This window comes from Cyanistes caeruleus, chromosome 7 (assembly GCF_971803275.1).
Source record: "Cyanistes caeruleus chromosome 7, bCyaCae1.hap1.1, whole genome shotgun sequence".
Classification (NCBI taxonomy): Eukaryota; Metazoa; Chordata; class Aves; order Passeriformes; family Paridae; genus Cyanistes; species Cyanistes caeruleus.
The window spans coordinates 13,187,285-13,206,026 of NC_141707.1; the positions used below are offsets into that span (position 1 = coordinate 13,187,285).

The following is an 18,742-nucleotide window of genomic DNA, read 5'->3' on the forward strand; positions in this document are numbered from 1 at the left end:
TCACTCAGAGCTTTTCTGGAGTCCCCCAGGGGATGTTGGCAGCAGAGGAGGAAGCAGCAACTTATCCTTAGTCTCTCTTGGGTTTAGTGCTACAAAGGCTCTGGATTGATTTTTTTTTTTCATATTTATCTATTTTCTAACTGACAGCTGCCCCACCGGTGACCCTGTCACATCTTTACAGAATACCAGATTATCATGGCTGATTTAAATTATTTTTACATGCATAAATACAGAACAAATGGGTGCAGCAGATATATTTAAATAAAAATTGACAAGATGCGTTTATTGTTTTAGTTTTGTACAAAAGCATAACTTAAAAGGCAAACTAGTATAAACTTACTTTGTGCCAAATATTTAAACTTTTCATTCCAAAGAGTATCTGCTTCAAAACTTGTAGATACAGTTTCCACCTGGGAAATCTCTTTTTTAAGACCACAGATAACACAGTATTGTAAAATGAAAATTCTGTAGTCCTTCGACCAATCAGAAGTTGCATTCTACTCCGATTGCCAGAGTTTTAGCTACTCAGTGAATGGATCCTATGAAACATGAGCCATGCTGGAGTGACCTGCTGAAAAGTCAGTTTGCCTACTGCTCATTCATGTTCTGAAAAGAGATGTGCATTAGCACCTGTGACATGCAATCTTAGCAAAGACTGATAAATATACGTGTAGAAACAGGGCGATGTGTTTGGACTTTTCTTTGCTACTTCATACCAGCCAGAAGTAGCCTAAGAAAACCTAAGTTACTTAAGAGAGTCCCAGATGTCATGCAGAAGCTCAATTATTCTTGAAATAAAAGAATGCTTTCCCCCTGATTTTGCTTTTCCTTTGCACATGTGACATTTCCTCAGCAAGTCTGAAGGGTTTTCTCAGTCACCACCACAGCTGCAGCTGCCTTCTGCCTCGGAGGGTGGACTGGCAGTCTCTGCTGACGACATCTCCAGGGATGCTCGCCTCCGCTGGAAAAAACCTCCCACCAGAACAAGCAGGACACCTCCCTCAGATGCCCCTTCAAGAGCCTCCAAAGTGAGAAGGTTACTTCAAAAGCTACTTTTCTCACAGAACAGGGCTTGCTGTGCTGTGGCGCTACCAGAAGGGCCAGCACAGAGCTGGGTTCGTGTTCTTGTCATCCAGTATCCGAGCACAACTCCTGGAATTTTAAAATGTGGTGGATGCAGTGCGTGACAGCAGCTGTGCAAGAAAGAGGGCACAGCTGCACAAGTGTTCCACAAGACCATCTGGAGGAAAAGTACCAAAAATAGAAGCGAGCAAGCCTTGTGTACTTCAGCAAAATTAAGCATAAAGAAATTGGTGTCCATGCAGTGTTTGATATGCCATAAAAACTGCTTCAAATAACATTTGATAAGAAAACTATTTATCAGTGAAAATGCAAGCTTGGACACTACGAACAGTTTACATCTTGTAGGTGTTCACTGATACAGGACAGTGGCATTATGACCAGTGGCTCACCTTAAAGAACTTATTCATGGTTTTCCAAATGAGCTAGTGTTTTACAGTGCTGTACAAATAAAAAGTTGTGGGGAACATATGAAATATCTGTATTAAACTCCACTGCATTAAGTTACCCAATGCATGAAAAATGACCCAGATGCATTTAAAATAAATGCATATTACAATATCACATATAGTATTATAAAATTATTACTTATGTGCACAGTCCTGATATCTATAGACATGGCACTGTGAAGAAAGCCTGGTTTCTAAGCATTTTTATAGATATTTGATAGTGATGCAATTTGCTATCAGTCAGATCATAATGTCCCTTCAACTTTGGTACATTCAGTGCAAAATATTTTCGGGAGTTTTTTACTCTTATAAAAATAAAAGGCATTTTTTCCCTGGAGAGTGCTTAAAGAATAAACACTAGCAGAATGTCTGTTCAAGCATGGAAAGTGACAAAACAGAAATAACACTTTTGTTTGCTTGTTTCCTGTTTACACTCTAAGAAACATAATATAATGAACCTATAAAAATAAACAGAAGTCACTGTGTTAGGGTTTTTTCCTGATATGCTGTGGTAAATTGCTAGTTTCTTCTTAAAATAGTTTCCATGCAGTATAAAGCATAAAATCAGTCTTAATAAGTTATTAAGTTCATTGTAACAGCCCATATTTAGTCATACACACCACTGGCAAACGCATTTCCACAAACCTCCTCAATGCACAAGCCGTTGTTGTTACATCCTTTGTTGCTGACTTTCCTTCCAACTCATTTCTGCCCCAGGAACTTGAGCTCTATGGTGTTCCCCATGCAGGCACTCGTAGTCTTAGGTAAAGCAAGTGTTGGATATGCTGCTGTAACATATGGCATAAAGTAATGTATGTACCTTCATGAATTTAAAAAAAAAATAAAATTATAAAAGTTCAGCTGTATACTTTTTTTGATAATTTACTGGGTAGGTAAGGGGCTGCATAATTTCACATTTTAACTTGAATTTTCTATTCAACAACTCTGATGAAATCCAGTCCTTGGGTACACGTCAGTTTTGCAGTAGCCAGATGGATCACAACATGACATCACATTTCTGGTTTGCTCAGAACATAAACTTAAGAAGTATAGCCATCCCAAAAACCCATGGATTGCAAGACTTGGCTTTCCCTGCACACCAAGCACACACTGTCGAGAATTCTGCCACTACCGCAATGATTTTTAATTGCTTCACAAGCTCCTTCGTGGAACCTCATTATTTGAATTGCACCATGAAACAGTTTTCCTCTAGGAAATCCAATACAAAAGTTCATTCATTCCTTGAGAAGACAGATCCACAAAAGTCCAATGAGCGGGGCACTGTGGTTTGTGTATCACTCAAGTCCAAAAGTACTTGTCTCTTCTACTGCTGTCAACAGTTTTTCATATAACATAGAGAATGATGGGTAAGGGGGAAGGTCCAGACGATTGAAACAAGTGTGAGCCCTGAGGGGAAAAAGAGAGAGGAGGTAAAGAAGTGTATTATTTGAAAAGTTCAAAAGAGAACACACTGACTGGTATGTGCTTGAATAGAGATGGGCAGATTGTATTTTTTTAGAAGACTTTGTTCTGTCAAATGATGTTTTCCAATTGAACAGGTAGTGAGGTTTAATATACTTTCTTCTCATTAAAATAAGCCAGTAAGAAGATTTTATGAAGGTCTTTAGAAACCTACTGACAGTCCAAAAGGCATGGGATAAATTTTATCCATCAAATGTGCATGAAAAAAAAAAAAGATTTGGCATGGTACAATTCAAACAGTCTGTTCTGAAATCTTGGCTTTAAATGTGTCTTCTGAGATGTAGCCTTTCTTTTCTGTATGGATGATACTTGAATATTGCATTTGTAATGATAAGCAAGATACTTCCATACGTCTCAAGATCTACAGGAAACAATCCCACAGTGGTCAAAGACAGATAAATTACATGCTCTTCCTTCTACAATGTCCTTGGCATATGGCTGGTGTTCTTGAGGCGTTACTGCTTGTGATGATACTCCCAATGGACATATCTGTCCTAGAGGCCAGCAGCTTTTGGAATTACACAAAACCATGCACAAACCTCTAGCAACCACCCTGCTTTCTTAAGAGGGCGACCATGCAACTTATTTCTCAGTTTCTGAAGTCCATCTAATTCCAGTTTGTTGACACACTTGGAACTGCCTCTCAAAACCTCTTCCAGGGAATGAAAAGGGAGATAACAATGGTTTCTCTTCATAGTGGAATCACAGATATCATTACCCGACCTCAGGGCATGCTAAGGATGGTACTTTCTAAAACACTCTGGTGGATGAGCCTGCTCTAATGAAATCAATAATGTAGCTATTAATGTGATGGGTTCTTGAGGATGAAGTGATGCAAAGAGAAACTGGAAGAGGCATCTCTTCTGCTCTAAAGCTTTGTAACAAAGCCTCACTATAGATTGATTTTAGTATTTTGCCAGGTCTCTGTTTACAAATACTTCATTCTTTTGCAATAAAATACATCATAGAGATATTTATTTATTTATTTATTTGTTTGGTTGAAAACCAAACTCCTCCTGCAGTGCCCTGCCCTTCACCAGTATGATCTGTATTAAGTATAAATGTGTAACATGTTAATGGAAGCAAGCTCTGTCTTTACAGCAAATGCAGGTCCTCATTTAATCTAACCAGTCCCACAATCCAGCTGTCTACCACAGACCTGTACAGACTTCCTTTGAGCCAGGAAGTGTTGCCTTCCATGCGAGCAAATTCATTAACTGCCACTTTAAGTACCTCTCAGCTCCCAGCTATGGGAATGGAACATGGAGTGAAGTGGGTTAATCTCACTTGTTAAAAAACCCAAGAGTCTATTACAAACTGAAACTCATTGAAGCTGAAACACCCACTCAGTTACAGCCTTGTAGTGTCATAAAAATATCAGGCTGAAGATATGTATACACAGCACACAAGGTCACACTATTATTATAAACACAGTCCAAATACCAAATACGCTATCACTTAAAAAAAACACTGCTTTTAGCAGCCTCCCCAAATACAGTAGTACTCTTAGAAGAACGCTGCTGCTACATGCTGTAGTGTAGCAGAGATGGCATTTATCTACTCTCTGTTCCAGACCTCTGGTAAAATTTTTCTATCCAGCCATTCTCTCTTAAGACTCCTGGAGGAAAGCTTTCTTTTTACTCCTCTTTTGCCTCTCCAAAAAACCTTATAAAATAATATCTGTGACATAGATTAAATTATTCCATTTCCTGCAGAGTACTTTAAAAAAATTGAAAATACTCTTTTGAAGACAAAGACCAATTTAAGCCCAGCAGCAAATGGAACTCAGTGATCCCTTGAATTCAGTGCAGAGTGTTGGAAAGTCTTAGGCAATTAAGAGCCTAACCACATGCTTCGGCTCCATGGGGCTGACAGCCACTCATTAGAACTATGGATCATGCTGTGTGGGCTGTAAAACCACAAATTATAAAAGACACAGTATATAATTAGCAAGGGATTCATTATGAACTGGTTTAATAGTAAGCTGGCATGTTGTTTACATTTATTAAGAGAACTGAGTTTTATCTTATTTTGAGGGCAATTTTGAAAATGGAATCACTTACTGTGGAAAACCAAGTAATTAAAAAAGACAAAAGCAAGACCTTTGTCTTCTGAGGCGATGCATGCTTTTCCAACCCCAGCAAACAACTTCCTAAGTTCTTGAGAGAAACGTGTTTTTTTCCTTCTGGGTAGTATCTCCCCATTCCAACATTTCAAACCACATGGCCACTAACTGTTCATCTTCCTGGGCTCACATCTCATGACAACATAAAAACTCATCTTGGTGCCTAAAGTCTAGATTCCCAGATTCCAAATTAAACTCCCCTTCATTTTGATTACCGTAGTAGAAGAGAGTGACAGGCTTAAAATGCAATAGTCAGACATAAATATAATTTTCAAGTGAATCATCACATGCATGAATAAATAATGTACAGCAATGAACCTTTAACCAATTTCTCAGCATGGGAGTGAACTGAAAGAGTAACAGTCCCTCCCCCTAGCTTAGTCTGATCTGCAATTCAGTGCAAAAGAAGGAAGTAGTAGTGGCACTGGCGTGGCAATAGTTAGCTAGACCCGTAATAATCAATCCTTCCAGGGCATTTTACATGCTACCTAGTGGATACAAGCTCAGCAACCTGACATGTGCCTTACAGAAATCTCACTATTTGGATTCAGCAGAACTGATTACACAGCAGTCAGAACAGTGGGAACTAGGCAAACATTTAGTGAAAACTTTTGTGTTTACATTTACAGCTGCTTAGGCCACAGCCACATACCTAAGTGACTATCCTAGCTGCCCTTTGTGTCTCAGACAAGGAAGAAGAGATGGGGATGGGCATTCTTATGTGTTTTCAGCACTGCAGTAGTGTTTTTAGAAACAGAGGAAGAAACAAAGTCCACTGACCTGTTAAATCTGCACTTTTGCCACCCCAGCACCAAGCACTATCAAATTTCACAGGCACTCCTGCTAAGAGACCACTTTGCAAAGTACAACACTGCCAGGAGTGAGTGATGGGCCTTAACATAAAAGCTTTAGTTATCTGAGAATCAGTAAGAGTCAGAGAGTCCTAGGGCAGCGTTCCCAGCAGATCCAGCGATGTGTTTACACATGCTGGGCTTGTTAGGAAACCTCTCAAAAGTGGCTACTCGGGGTTGTAGTTACTGATGTGTTACCTCCAAGCCAGCAGTACCCGGTGTTTGCACAGGGAGTCTCAGAGGCTGCTGAGACCCAGGCTGAAGCTGCACTGCATCCAAGAATATACATGTGCAAAAATGCAAACAGTGCTTTTGGCTTGGGGCTTAACCCACTTAAGTACAAATATGGAGGATGCTTCATTTTCTATGAGATCAAGGTTCCCCATGTGTGAATACCCAGAACTACTTGCTCATGATGACCGTAGGTGTTAGTCACACACAGTTTTTATTTTAATTCTCACATTTGTATGCTAAAAATGATCCAGAGAGACAAAAATCAAATGTTTCCTAACCAAGGGAAACAAGTGAAATTTCAACGAATGATACAATTTCTTAAATGTGAGGAGTTGGCATTTCCCCCAAACTTGATGAACAGCCTATGATTGCGAAGATTCTCGACATGTTTCTTGTACTTTTGGAAGCAGTTTTATTCTGCAGTTTATTGCAACCAGGGTTCTGCATAACCTTTCCAGAGGAAATTCTGAACATCCTGTTCTGGCAGCTCCTGACCGTTTTCCATGCTGCAAGCTCTGCTTGCAAGCACTGGGAATTTCAGCTTCAGAGAATACATGGAAAAAATCATGCAATCTTTTTTTTTACTTAAACTCAAAAAAAAAAGAAAAATCTTGAATTTTGAAGTCAGAAATTATTTTTCTAAAAAGTCACAGCTTTTACTTTTTAAACAAAATCAATGCTAGTCCATAGGCCAATCATAATCAAACTATAAAGGAGACTTATTGGGCTACAAGATATTACTAAGCCCCCAGATGAAACAGAATATTTGAGATGAAACTGATTTTCAGGATTTGGATTCCTTTAATCTTCAGTTGCCTGGCTGTCATTTGTGCTGTAAACAGGAAAGATGGCTCTGTTTAAAGGCTACCCACAGTGCCTGTGGATTTCACAGCACCACTTCTGAGCCCATGACCTTCTCCATGTGGTTCTGATGGCAGGAGCCAACCCAAGAGACATTTCTGCCTTTGACCTTGTGCTGGAGGAAAAACCTACAGGTTGCTGGTCAGAGAGACTCTGTGTGTCTCTGACAGCCACCCTGTGTCTAAGATGAGACTCTGAACGCAAGTTAATCCTGAGGCATCTTGTTTATGAGGAGTGGGTTTATGATTAGGGTTGAGTCTCCTCCATGGATCAGCCCAGCCCAAAGCTGCCTTCAGAGACTCTACACAGCATACTAAAGCTGAGGTCTGATGAAGCAGAGTTAGGTTGCCCACACTCCACACACTAGTAATCTGTGTCTAACCACCTGTAATCCATTCTAGAGGCTGCAGAATCACAGCTCTTTCACAGGTGAAAGAAAATCTCCCAGCTATCAGTATGACCACAGTAAAGACAAGAACCTGTCATTTTTTCAATGAAGAAACCAAGTGAAGGTGTTTTTTTTCATCACATGTTAATATTAGTCTAGTCCTGGTATTGTTACCATGGACCTCTGAAAAGAATTCTTTTTTCTGCTGTAAAAATTGGAAAGGTTTGGTTTTTGGTTTTTTTTAATCTTTTCATCCTATTCCTCTAAACATGCCCTACCCAATATAAATTGCAAGGGCTTGTACAACTCAACTCCTGCTTTCATATCTTGGACTCTCATACCATTCCTTTACCTTCTTCACATATTTCAATTGATCTTACTTGTTCTCTTTGAAATCCTTACCTTCTCTTGTCTCTCTTGCTGCTTCTCAAGTGAAATGACTCCCTCCCAACCTATTCTGCACTCACAACTTGCCTCTTCAGTGTTTGTTAACACTTGACATCAGACCAAACATAAAATTTTATTACTAAACTATAATATAAAGCCTGTGTCTGATGCAAAAAATATGATAGTAGCTTTCAGTCAGACATCGTCACAAGAGCTATTTCAAGTCATGGTAAGTTTTGCTTCTAACTTGTGAACTGCATGTTCAGTAAGTAAATACTTGCACATTTAATCAAATGTAACAAAGTCAGAAGTAGCTATCATTCTAAGATATTTTTTCATGATAAAAAAACTACAATATGTATGTCAGCCACAGTTACACTGCCTTGTCCACCTTAAGGGAACAAAGCTGAGTTCAAACCAAAATGGGTGCATCAGACACTGCGACATCCGGGAAGGAAATTTGCATGTAAGGGAAGGTATATTTGCATATTCAGTGAAAGCAGCTTGTTAATGTTTGTCAAACAGGTGCTCTGTTACCCCAGAGAGTGGCACTGGGAAGCCACCCTGGCATTAGTGCCCCCAGAGCTGTACCTTGGAAGAGCAGTGATCTTCCCCCACTTCTCCACGCAGAAGCGCCTGGGCCCGTTGCTCCCCCGGAGAGAGGCAAAGCCTTCGTAGGGAATGCTGGAGGTGCCTGTGACAAACTGCCAGCACAAACACACGTCAGGACAGGGCCTGCACACATGGGCTGGGGGAGACACTCACAGCAGCACACACTTTTGGAAAAGCATTTGCAAAGCAAGGGAATCCGTGAGGCACAAGCAATAAATGCTACTTTACATGGAGGCTAAGGGCAAACACACCACTTCCTGGCTGGGCTCTGCAAGAGGCAACTTAGCAGATTAATCTCCTCCAAAGGTTTTCTGCTGCATAAATACTGCAGAATAACACGCTATCAGTATCCAGTTACTCAGACTTAAGCCTAAGTGAGTTTTTTGCTGCTGTTTCCTGCATTAAAAGGAATTAATACAAAAAGTAATAATGTCAGGTGGCTTTGTGTTATGCCTTTCTAGCTATATAGATTTCCACTGCTTTATAAACCACAATTAACTCCTGTAAGAAAATGACTAAATTCTGAAGGTTAGATATGCTCACTGACATTTGCTGAAATACTGATGGGTGAGCAGTTTTATTTACAACCTGTCATGATCAGATCAAACATAGCTTTTAACAGATCACGGACTACTAAATTTGCAATGACCTGGATGTTATAAAACTTCTGACTAAAAGATGTGATAGGAACACATTTCTGTCTCTCCATCAAATGAGATGTTCCACAATGCTTTTTTACAGATTTTTTAAAAATACTGAAATGGATTCAAAAAAGAGAATTCTTCATAATTCAGCAATCAGATAAAAATTCACAATTGCTAAAAACAGCAGATTTCATATAAGATCGATAACGTGGTATGCTTTGCAGTGGATAGGATGGATGTAACCTGACCTTAAAAAATTTAACTCAGTAGTAAATGCACATGTATAAATATTCATCTGTTGAGATATTTTGTCCTCCAGCTGCAGAATGACTGCAACCTGCAGGTTTAGTGAAAATAGAATTGGACTGACTTTAAGGTTTCCATCATTATTTTATAATTTGAGGCCTTGAACTTCCATCTAAGCTTTTTCCTTCCTAAGCTGTATAAATACTATTAACATTTCTACCTAATGACATAACCAATTACACAGTTTTCCTTTTCTATCTTTAGGAGTCTTAATGTATTTTTAATCAAACAACAGTAAAGGATTACTGACCTCAGCCATTGTAACTTAAATGTAATTTTTAACTTAGAAATCTATAAAAATAGCTGTGAGCTTCTGTCACTTGAATTTATTACATTTAATTTAGCCTCTGACTCAGGCTATTCCCACTAGCAAACATCACCATAATTTACAGGTATCCTAAACCAGGATGGGGCTAGTTTAGCATGAAAATTCAGTTATTTTTATGCAGATCAGCTGATTTCTTACCTGTAAAAGTCTTAGTCGTTGTTCATTGTTGAACCTTTCCACAGCAGCCCAAAACCACCGAATTACAATGTGATTGTCATGATAACCTGTTAAAACAACAAGAGTCTTTATACTTTTAGGTGCTGTGAAAGTGGTTGAGGAAATAATAAGTAAGCTTTTCCTAGTGTAACCTGAGTCACAATAATGGCATATTCTTTATCCAATTGCATCAAAAGGCAGGATGGGAGAGAAAAATATTTCTAAACTGCTTAAAAATCCTAAAGGCAGAGAATGAATATGCCATGACAAAAAGAAGTGAGATCCCTTCTGCAAACATTTCTTCCATTAATCAGTCATTAACAGGAATACCAATTCTTGAAATATTCCTATACTGTGGTATTTATCTATCCAAAGCTACAAATGATGCTACAACCATCTGTCTCACAGTATCTCACAGTTCCCAAATCTTCTGTTGTTCTCAAATTATCTCAACTACTAGCCTGCAGCCACCAAGATTTCTTCTGATTTCCTGTCAGCTTTGAGTGTGTAAAAAAAAAAGAGGAATATCTGACTAAGAATGGTTGCCATTTCCATTTCTCTCCCATGTCTGGAAGGTACCCTCCCAGTGTGCAGCTAGTACTTTCTGTGGAGAAGAGTGCTCTGTTGTGCTGTCTGGGCAAGAACAGCCAGGAAAGAGCTGCAAGGGGATGCAATGAAGCAAACTAAAATGGACAAATTACTTTCCCCTAACACTAACTTAACCAGAGAAGTTCAAAAGTTACTATGAATGTATCTCATGGGATGGTTCTCTACTGTCTCGAGAGCTGGGTAGTTCCACAGTCCTCAACACTTTCACTGAACAAGTCAAAACTCAAGTTACCTCCTCTGTACTCTGTATTATTTCTCCAATCACTCAAGTCAATTTCTGCTGTTCCAGCTATAACCAGTTCCAGTTCTCTGGCATCAAATACAGACACCAGTCTTGCATCAACCACCTGTGAAAGAAATGAAATACATAGCAGCTTTCTTCATGTACTGAGTTGTGCCTCCCCATAAAGTCTGCTACTGAGGTATTTACCAGTTATCATTTCAGTAATTCAGAATTCAGATTTTGTCCTTTTAAACAAACAAGTCTCAGAGACCCAATGCAGAAAGAGACCAAGGATGCAGTGTTAATCATACAGTGATGGAGAGTATTGTCCAGTGCAAAGAAGATAACCATACTCTTTATATCAGTGACTAAAAAATTTTTTTTTACCCTCCCTTCCTCTTCCAGTATCTGCTAGGGCACTTCTGATTGTATCTGGGACCCTGTATTTTGGAAATGTATACGAGAAGAAAAGTATTTTGGAAAGAGTAAGGAAGTAAATTTAATTTTTGAGCTTTTTACCTCATAGAAACCACGAACAAGACTTTCTGTTTGTTGTACAACTCCTCTCTCAATTCTCCATTTCACCATTCTCTCTATGTATTCTTTCTTGTTCTTTTCAGTGACTGGGATATTGGCACCTCCTGGTTTTAGTTCACGTTCTGTGATCTTAGAACAAAAAAATGACCAAGTGACAACACAATTATTATAAAGTCAAAAGAAGGAATTGTAATAATTTAAATTTTTAAGTCGAAGTAGTTCCTCAAAATCACCAACCAAGCCTGACTAGCCAACTGAAATACGTGAAGTGAGAGAACATATAAAAAATGCTTTTTTCAAATAGTATTTTAAATTCCATTTAGTCTGAGGAATCTACATACTTAGTATTAAGAATAAGTTGAGAAGAAGTGATTAAAGTAGTGAAGTTTTCTGAGTAATACCTTAACAAAGGTGTTGTAATACCTTTGAATGGCAACTTTGCTGCAATTAAATCTAGGCTAACTACCTCTAGCAAAACAATCCTAAAGTCTTGATATTTCAGATACTCTCCAGAAAATCTCCTTAACCAGAAAAACACGTTTGACTGGGTACAAATAATAATTCCTCCTTGGATTTCAACATTGGTTTCACCAGCAGAAATTTTCTAAATACAAGTTCAAAGTAGCATACAGGGACACTTTTTCTTCTGTCCAAATAAATGTTTATCTGGAAGTTGCATGCACCAAGGAAATGAAGAAACTTGCACACCTGCCCAAAAACCTCTTCATTTACAGTAAATGTGAGATCTAGGATATCATGTATATCATTGTCTTTCATCCACTGCAAACTCTGGTGAAACTCTTCATCCAGATATTCCAGGTCACTCAGGTCACAGAGTCTGACAGAAGAAAGAAAAAAACACATAAATACAGATGATGGCAGCAGCCTGTGCTCAGAAAGTAAACTCAGACAAAACAGACAGAATGGGAGCCAAGAGAAACATCAATAAAGAGGACAATTTCAAATCTCTGTTTATTTGGCTGGTAACAGCAGTTATTATATAACACAAAGTAACTCTGTAAATACACAAAACTCAAGAATTTAATTTGAAGGCACATTGCTTCTTAAGTTTATGGTGAGTCTGTCACATGTTTCCTGTGAAGCACATTCAGGAATTATGAAAATACATACATTGAAGAGACAAAGAATTCAAACAATAAAAGAAATTGTAAGGTTTTTTAACAAGCAAGCAGTGTTCTTTTTATTTATGTGGCTACACTGCCTCATCTCTCATCATTTGTTGAACTGCTTAGATTTCAAGCTTACCACAGAAGGATCTTTTTACCTTTTGCCATACTTTCCCTTACCTTGTCCTTCTTACTAAAATGATGCTGCTAGCATTTAGGTGTTTTTGAAATACATGTGCAGTAGGAATGGATGAATTACTCCCCACTACTCAAACACGCGATGTTTTATAGAAAAAAAAATGCTTCCAGACTTCTCATAACCAGCTTCCAAATAAAAAGTAAAGCACCTTAAATTCATTGGATCTTAGGTTCCAGACATGCTGAGAAAGCATAGCTCTCATTGTTTCATCCAGAACAGAAGCAGTAGTTCTGGAAACTAAGTCTGAAGTCTATCAAAGTACAGCTCCTCAAAATGGAGATTGCCAACAATCAGTTTACTTCTGAGAATGGATGGTGCAGTCTAAGTTATGAAGTGATTCATATCCTATCCTGTGAGTCATTACATGACAAATGAATAAGAACTCTATTAATATCTGGAATAAGCCCACAGCATTTCATTGTACATCTTCAAATCTACGACTTTGCAGAATAAAGCTGGTAACAGGGCTACAACAAAACACGAGGTTCTCATACTGATCACAAACAACATTCTGAGGTTCTGGAAACAAGGAAATTTTTTTTTAAAAAATCATGGAATTAAATCAATTTATTGAATTAGAAATAATGGTCTGTCTCCTTTGTCAATAAAGCATCATGAATAATCCATACACAAAATGGCATCATTGATGGGGAAGGAACCAAACAAAAGAGGAGACTGAACAATTCTACTCACATTCGAAGGAGGGCTTTATAAAAAGGTCTTGTAAAAAAGGCATCCAGCAAATACTGATGTATCAGAGCAAGACCAAGAATTCGACCACTAAACCTGAACCTGGAAGAGAAAGAGTTACAGTTATGATACTGAAACTATGGTTGGTACACTGCTCAGTCATCAAAACTTGCATGTATTTCCAAACAGTATTATTAAATCAGACAGCTATGTCTAAATTGTGGTATTTTTGTTTATTTCTTGGGTTTCTTTAACATTCTCAGTAAGGGACAGGGGAAAAAAAAGAAAAAACAAAACAAGTCTGCAGGGTGCGGAAAATCCCTCAGATACCTAAGTTACAACTGCTCAAAAAAGTCTAATCCATATTTAACCCAACCAGCCACTGCCAGAGCAGCCCCTTTATAAACACATTATCTCCCAAAATGATATCCACTGTCTATTTTCATTCCACGCCCCTATAGGATTAATTTGTTTTCATGTTACAGAGAGGCCAAAGGTTTTTCTACTCTTTCCCAGCCTGACAGTTCATGCTGTCTGTCTTTCCTGCTTACAGTGGCTCCTTGCTCCCTCTTCTGACTGTGGTTAAGGAGGTCTATGTACGTTTTCACAGGGCCAGACAGTTTTTCATGTATTGCAGTGATCTCCAGCCCCATGTCAACAGGATCTATATCTCCTTCTCTCAGCTCTCTCTTTCTTCCTTTATCTTCACTTTGTTGGGTGTGTAAGGAAGAAGTTTGCCAGGGTTGAGATCAGATGGCAGCACCTTGAAATAGGAGGGTCTTTGCAAATATTCCCATGAGAATCAAGATCCATTCTGAAAACTCTTCCACAATTCTAGAACTAGATTAAAGTCTAGTGTTTGTTTTCAAACTAAATGTTTCTTGAACTTTCTTTTTATGTATCATTTACAACATTTTTCTTGGAAAAATTAGGGCTTTATTATACCTGCTTGTACAACGTTTGCAAGATGAGGATGTGACAGGCAGAGCCTTCTCCTTTCCATGCACTAATTGCTTGTCACAGCTGCATTTTCTGAATTCCCCCTGGGGCTGTATAAAACCAGCACTCCCAAAAAGAGATAGGGGTCATGCCTCCTTCATTCCCAAGGTCTCTGGTCCACCACTACAGACGCCAGGGATAAATAAAAGTTTTGGCAGAAGCTGCAGAGCACATAAGGGTTTTCTCTCACCTCTCTGCCAGTCTGTTTTGCCTTTCCAATAGAGACTTGAAGTTCAACAGGCAGGTTGCTTCAACTAACCAAGCTGCCAACCAGTTAATTTTCTTTTAATTTGTAAAATTAGAAATGAGATTCCTCTCTGACGCTCATTCTTCATAACTGGCTTTCAAAAAATAAGAACTCAGTGCATCTGTCCTACAGAGATGAGCAGTTGTCTTTCCGCTATTAATGTAATCCAACTACTTACACAGCAGAATTCTCTGTTAATAGTCACAGCATGGCTTTACAGATTTATGGTGATGCCATGGCTTAAATCAACTGAGGGTGATTTAAACTGGCTTACAATTGTGAAAATACGATTATGCAAAAATCCTCAATAACTATTTTAGAAGCATGGACAAATGTACGGACTGTTTCAAAGTTGTGTGATCAGCAGTCTTCCCCCTACCCCCAATAAGGTATCACCACAGATTAACTTCCAATAGGTATTGTCAGGGTTTTTCCACTGAGGAGATCTCTGTACTCTTTAGGAAGACTCATAATTAGACTTAAAATTACATACAGCAATACGTGCCTGAAACCTCCCTTCATCTCCTTAGCTGACAAAAAGTCAGTATGTTGTTATTTATTCTTGCTTTTTTTCTAATACACAAGAGGTTAATATTGCTTTCATGAAATGACTGCTAATGTACAAGAAATGCAGGGAATTGTGTTGTGAGGCAATCCCATGGTACATGTTCCAAATCATAATTTTGCTGACCTTGTGAGAAATAAGATCATTTAAAAACCACAAGAGAAACCAAAATCAGGGAAGTCCAAAGAAATGCAATTATTTTGCTGCTGGTTAAAAAGATCAGATCCTGTGTTACAAGTCTGAGCAGAGTTGAGCAGTTGCTCTACAAGTGGGAATAACAGAAAATGTATCTGAAAAACAAATAGAAAATAATTCTTACCACTCATGGTGATTGTCTACGAAAGCAGACATGGGACTTATTTGTACTGTGTAGGTATCATTGGCTGAATATTCAAACAAACCATAATATGGATTGAAGAGCTCCCTGGACACCAGGAAAAAAAACTCTCTTGATGGTCCACTGTAGTCCAACCTTTAAAGAAAAAACCTGACATTACTATGAAGAAACTTTTTTTTTTTAAAAAAATCTACATTCCGTACACTATATTTTGATTAAAATTTCGTAAGACTTTAACCAAAACCCTTATCCATGCAGATTGCCTAATGCCAAAGCATGTGGAACTCTCAAGGGACTATTTTAAAATGGAATGGCTTGGAGGACTGGAATGAAGCTCTCCATGTGGGCTGCTCTCAGAAAAAAGCTTTGGCTCCAGCTGTAATGGCCTTTTTGCCACAGGAATATAACCAAATAACTGGGGGTGGCTAGGGTGGGGAGGAGGAAAATCATGAAAAGAGCCAAAATCAGACTTATCTGCATCTGACAAATTAACAATGAAAATAAACAATGGTCATGTTTTGTCTTTACAGACTTGCAACCATAGGACAATTTGAGGGATAATATTTCTCTTTTCCCCAGCAATATAGTCTCAGATTGTTTCAGTGATTTATGTTTCTTGGTCTAAATTTTCTTGTCTGTCTTCCAAACTTGAGTGCATTTAAATGTCTTTTGGAGAGTGCACTTCCTTTGTTGTTTTTTTTATTGTTTTCTTCTTTTTTTTCCCTATTTCAAGATTCCAGTATTAATGAATCTAAATAACCCCTTCTTCCTGAATGATAAACAAAGTCATTGCTGACAATGCACTGAGACTGACTTGTGACATTTACAGGTCACCAGCAAAATAAGTTAGGTATGATGTTAATGATCTGTTAGAGTTGGAAACCAGAAAACTAGGGGTTTTCCAGTGGGGAATAGAGAATATTATAACCCTAATAGATAAAAAGATACATCTTTTATAGACCAAAGTTTTAATATTTGACTCAAGTACTGAGACAATGCAAGACAGAAGTACCACTGAGAAGGTCAGCTTTCACAAAGTTCTGCTATGAATGTTTTGGCTCATAAACTTTTACAAAAGACAACCACAAATGAGAGTTGTTTTTGAGGAAGAAGTTGTCAGGAAAGTAAAGGCTAGGTGCCATTATCAAGCTAAGGACAAACCCTCTTTCCTCAGCTGAATAAAAAGCATTTTCCCTTCAGTCACTTGGAAGCATTTCATTTCTGCTAAGCTTCAGCAGTGAAGTACTGAAACAGATCCTTACCCTGGCAAGAAGGGGTTGATTACATCAATAAATCAGAGAAAAAAAAAAAATCAAAAATGGTTTGATACCATGGACAACTGCTGGATCTTAATCTTGGCACAAATGCCAGGATGAAGTAAAGGGTCACTTGGAAGACTCTTGCAAACTTCTGAGATAATCACACTATGAAATCCTGAGATAGAAAGGAAACTGTGTGTTTGACTATCAGCCATTTCATACAGCTCCCTCTGTATGCAGTTACTGTGAGTCATGTTAAGTAAATCAATCAAGAGAGTCCTGCACTGCCAGTGAGATTTATCCTACAATTAAAGGCTTGGCACAAGGGTGAGAAAACTTCATACAAGAGGTATGCAACCACACAACAGCTGCAACTGTGGGGCATTTGGATATTCAGGACAGTAATATGTTGTTGGCAACATGACTCATGTCTCCTAGGAAGCACCATTAATACTTCAGATTTACCACTTTTAAATGCAAAGCAGCTTCTCCTAGTAGTTTAAAGAAATCAGGAAAAACAAGGAACCGTATTCTTTGTATCTGAATTTTTGTAATATATCACCATATGAATTATGAGTGTATAAAAACCATTACATGAGCATCACAATTAATGAGTATAGAAGAAGATAAACATTGAGACTTATGACAGAAATCACTTGAACAGCAATAACCATGTCTGAATTGCCCACTCACTATTTTATACACTAATAAATCAATAATTACTAAAATGTTGTATTATGTATGTATCTCCTTACCCATTACTTTATGACTTACATCTCTTTACCAAGAGGAAAAGAAATGTAAAAGCAAACTCCTACTTAAACTCTTAAAAAAGGAGAAGCAAATAGGAAACAATTAACTTTCAGTATTCCTCCTCTCCTCCACCCTGACCTGTCTTTCTTCACCTGGCCAAATGAGTAGCTGGATGTGATACATACCCTTGCACCATCTCTTATGAAACAACACTGTTTGCACACATCCTTTCTTCATTAAAAATACAGATGTGTAAATAAAGGACTGACGTCATTTTAATTTGACTTTGCTCTTAATTAACTGATTCTTTTCCATTAAGGCTAGAGTCTCTTGTAAAGCTGGATATAATGGGGACAGAAGGTGTCACCCCCATTTCCAGGTCACTCTTTGTGTTGCTGAGTGAGGAAATGCAAAAGTCTGAGGTCTGATGAAAGGAGATGGTGTATCTGGATCAATCTCTATCTCATGTATGATTTAAAATTTTCCCTTTCATTTTTAAATCTGACTTGAGTCTGCAGCTGTGAAAGTAAAGGCTGGTAGGGGCTGTGTAAAACAGGCCTTGCTCCTGCATCCCCACCCTCCTTTGTCAATACAGCATAATCTCATTGTGTACCAGCCTTGCCATTCCAGTTCTGAGTTCTTCCTCAGACAGCATGGTGATATTATTTATATGAACAAGTCCACACTTGGCTCTCAGCTGTCAACATCCTTTATTTTAAGACTTCACTGCATCTGTATTAAACAGTGAGTGCTTCAGAGTGAACTTTAAACAAACAGCAGGATTTAGAGGTTTTCAAAGACATACTAATTTTATCTAATCTTGTAAGAGATGTTTCTATTACAACTTTGCATTTTAAAGACTCACACATTGCATGGCAATAGCACACACTACAGTATTCCAAGAGCTGTGCTGCAGTTTTCTGAATATCATGGAATAAAAGTTTGAATGTATTAACAAATATATTCATTAACTGTTTCAACGACAGACAAGTGGGCTTTAAGAACTGCCAAAGGGGGCACAAATCAAGAGACAAAAGCAGCAAATAGTACATTGTTTCAGTTTCACTAGCAGAGGAAATCTAAACACATCTTGCTTTGCAGAGCTCATCTCACAACCTGTAACACATTAGACTTTCATTAGACACGGACTGAGAATTCTCTGAACAGGACTTAGAAGTGTGGGGAATATTTGGGTTTTTTTAACAACTGACAACAGCCCAGTTACTTTTATTTGTGAGGTAGGCCCTGGCCTGGAGAGGCAGTGAGCACCTCCTGTAGCACTGAGGGCCTTCTG

General features: G+C 38.3%; 1 protein-coding gene across 12 annotated transcripts in view; it reads right to left on the minus strand.

Moving 5' to 3' along the window:
• Positions 1-256: 256 nt before the first annotated feature.
• HECW2 (HECT, C2 and WW domain containing E3 ubiquitin protein ligase 2) overlaps positions 257-18,742 on the minus strand; it is a 166,298-nt gene continuing 147,812 nt past the window's right edge. For all 12 annotated transcript variants that reach the window (XM_086897047.1, XM_086897038.1, XM_086897041.1 and 9 more), the window contains 8 exons: positions 15,419-15,571; positions 13,292-13,390; positions 11,981-12,110; positions 11,255-11,401; positions 10,745-10,859; positions 9,886-9,971; positions 8,449-8,561; positions 257-2,936 (listed from right to left, as the gene is read on the minus strand). In XM_086897047.1, the coding sequence (XP_086753173.1) occupies positions 2,825-2,936; positions 8,449-8,561; positions 9,886-9,971; positions 10,745-10,859; positions 11,255-11,401; positions 11,981-12,110; positions 13,292-13,390; positions 15,419-15,571 (955 nt within the window). In that variant the 3' untranslated portion in view covers positions 257-2,824. The remainder of the gene's footprint in view (positions 2,937-8,448; positions 8,562-9,885; positions 9,972-10,744; positions 10,860-11,254; positions 11,402-11,980; positions 12,111-13,291; positions 13,391-15,418; positions 15,572-18,742) is intronic.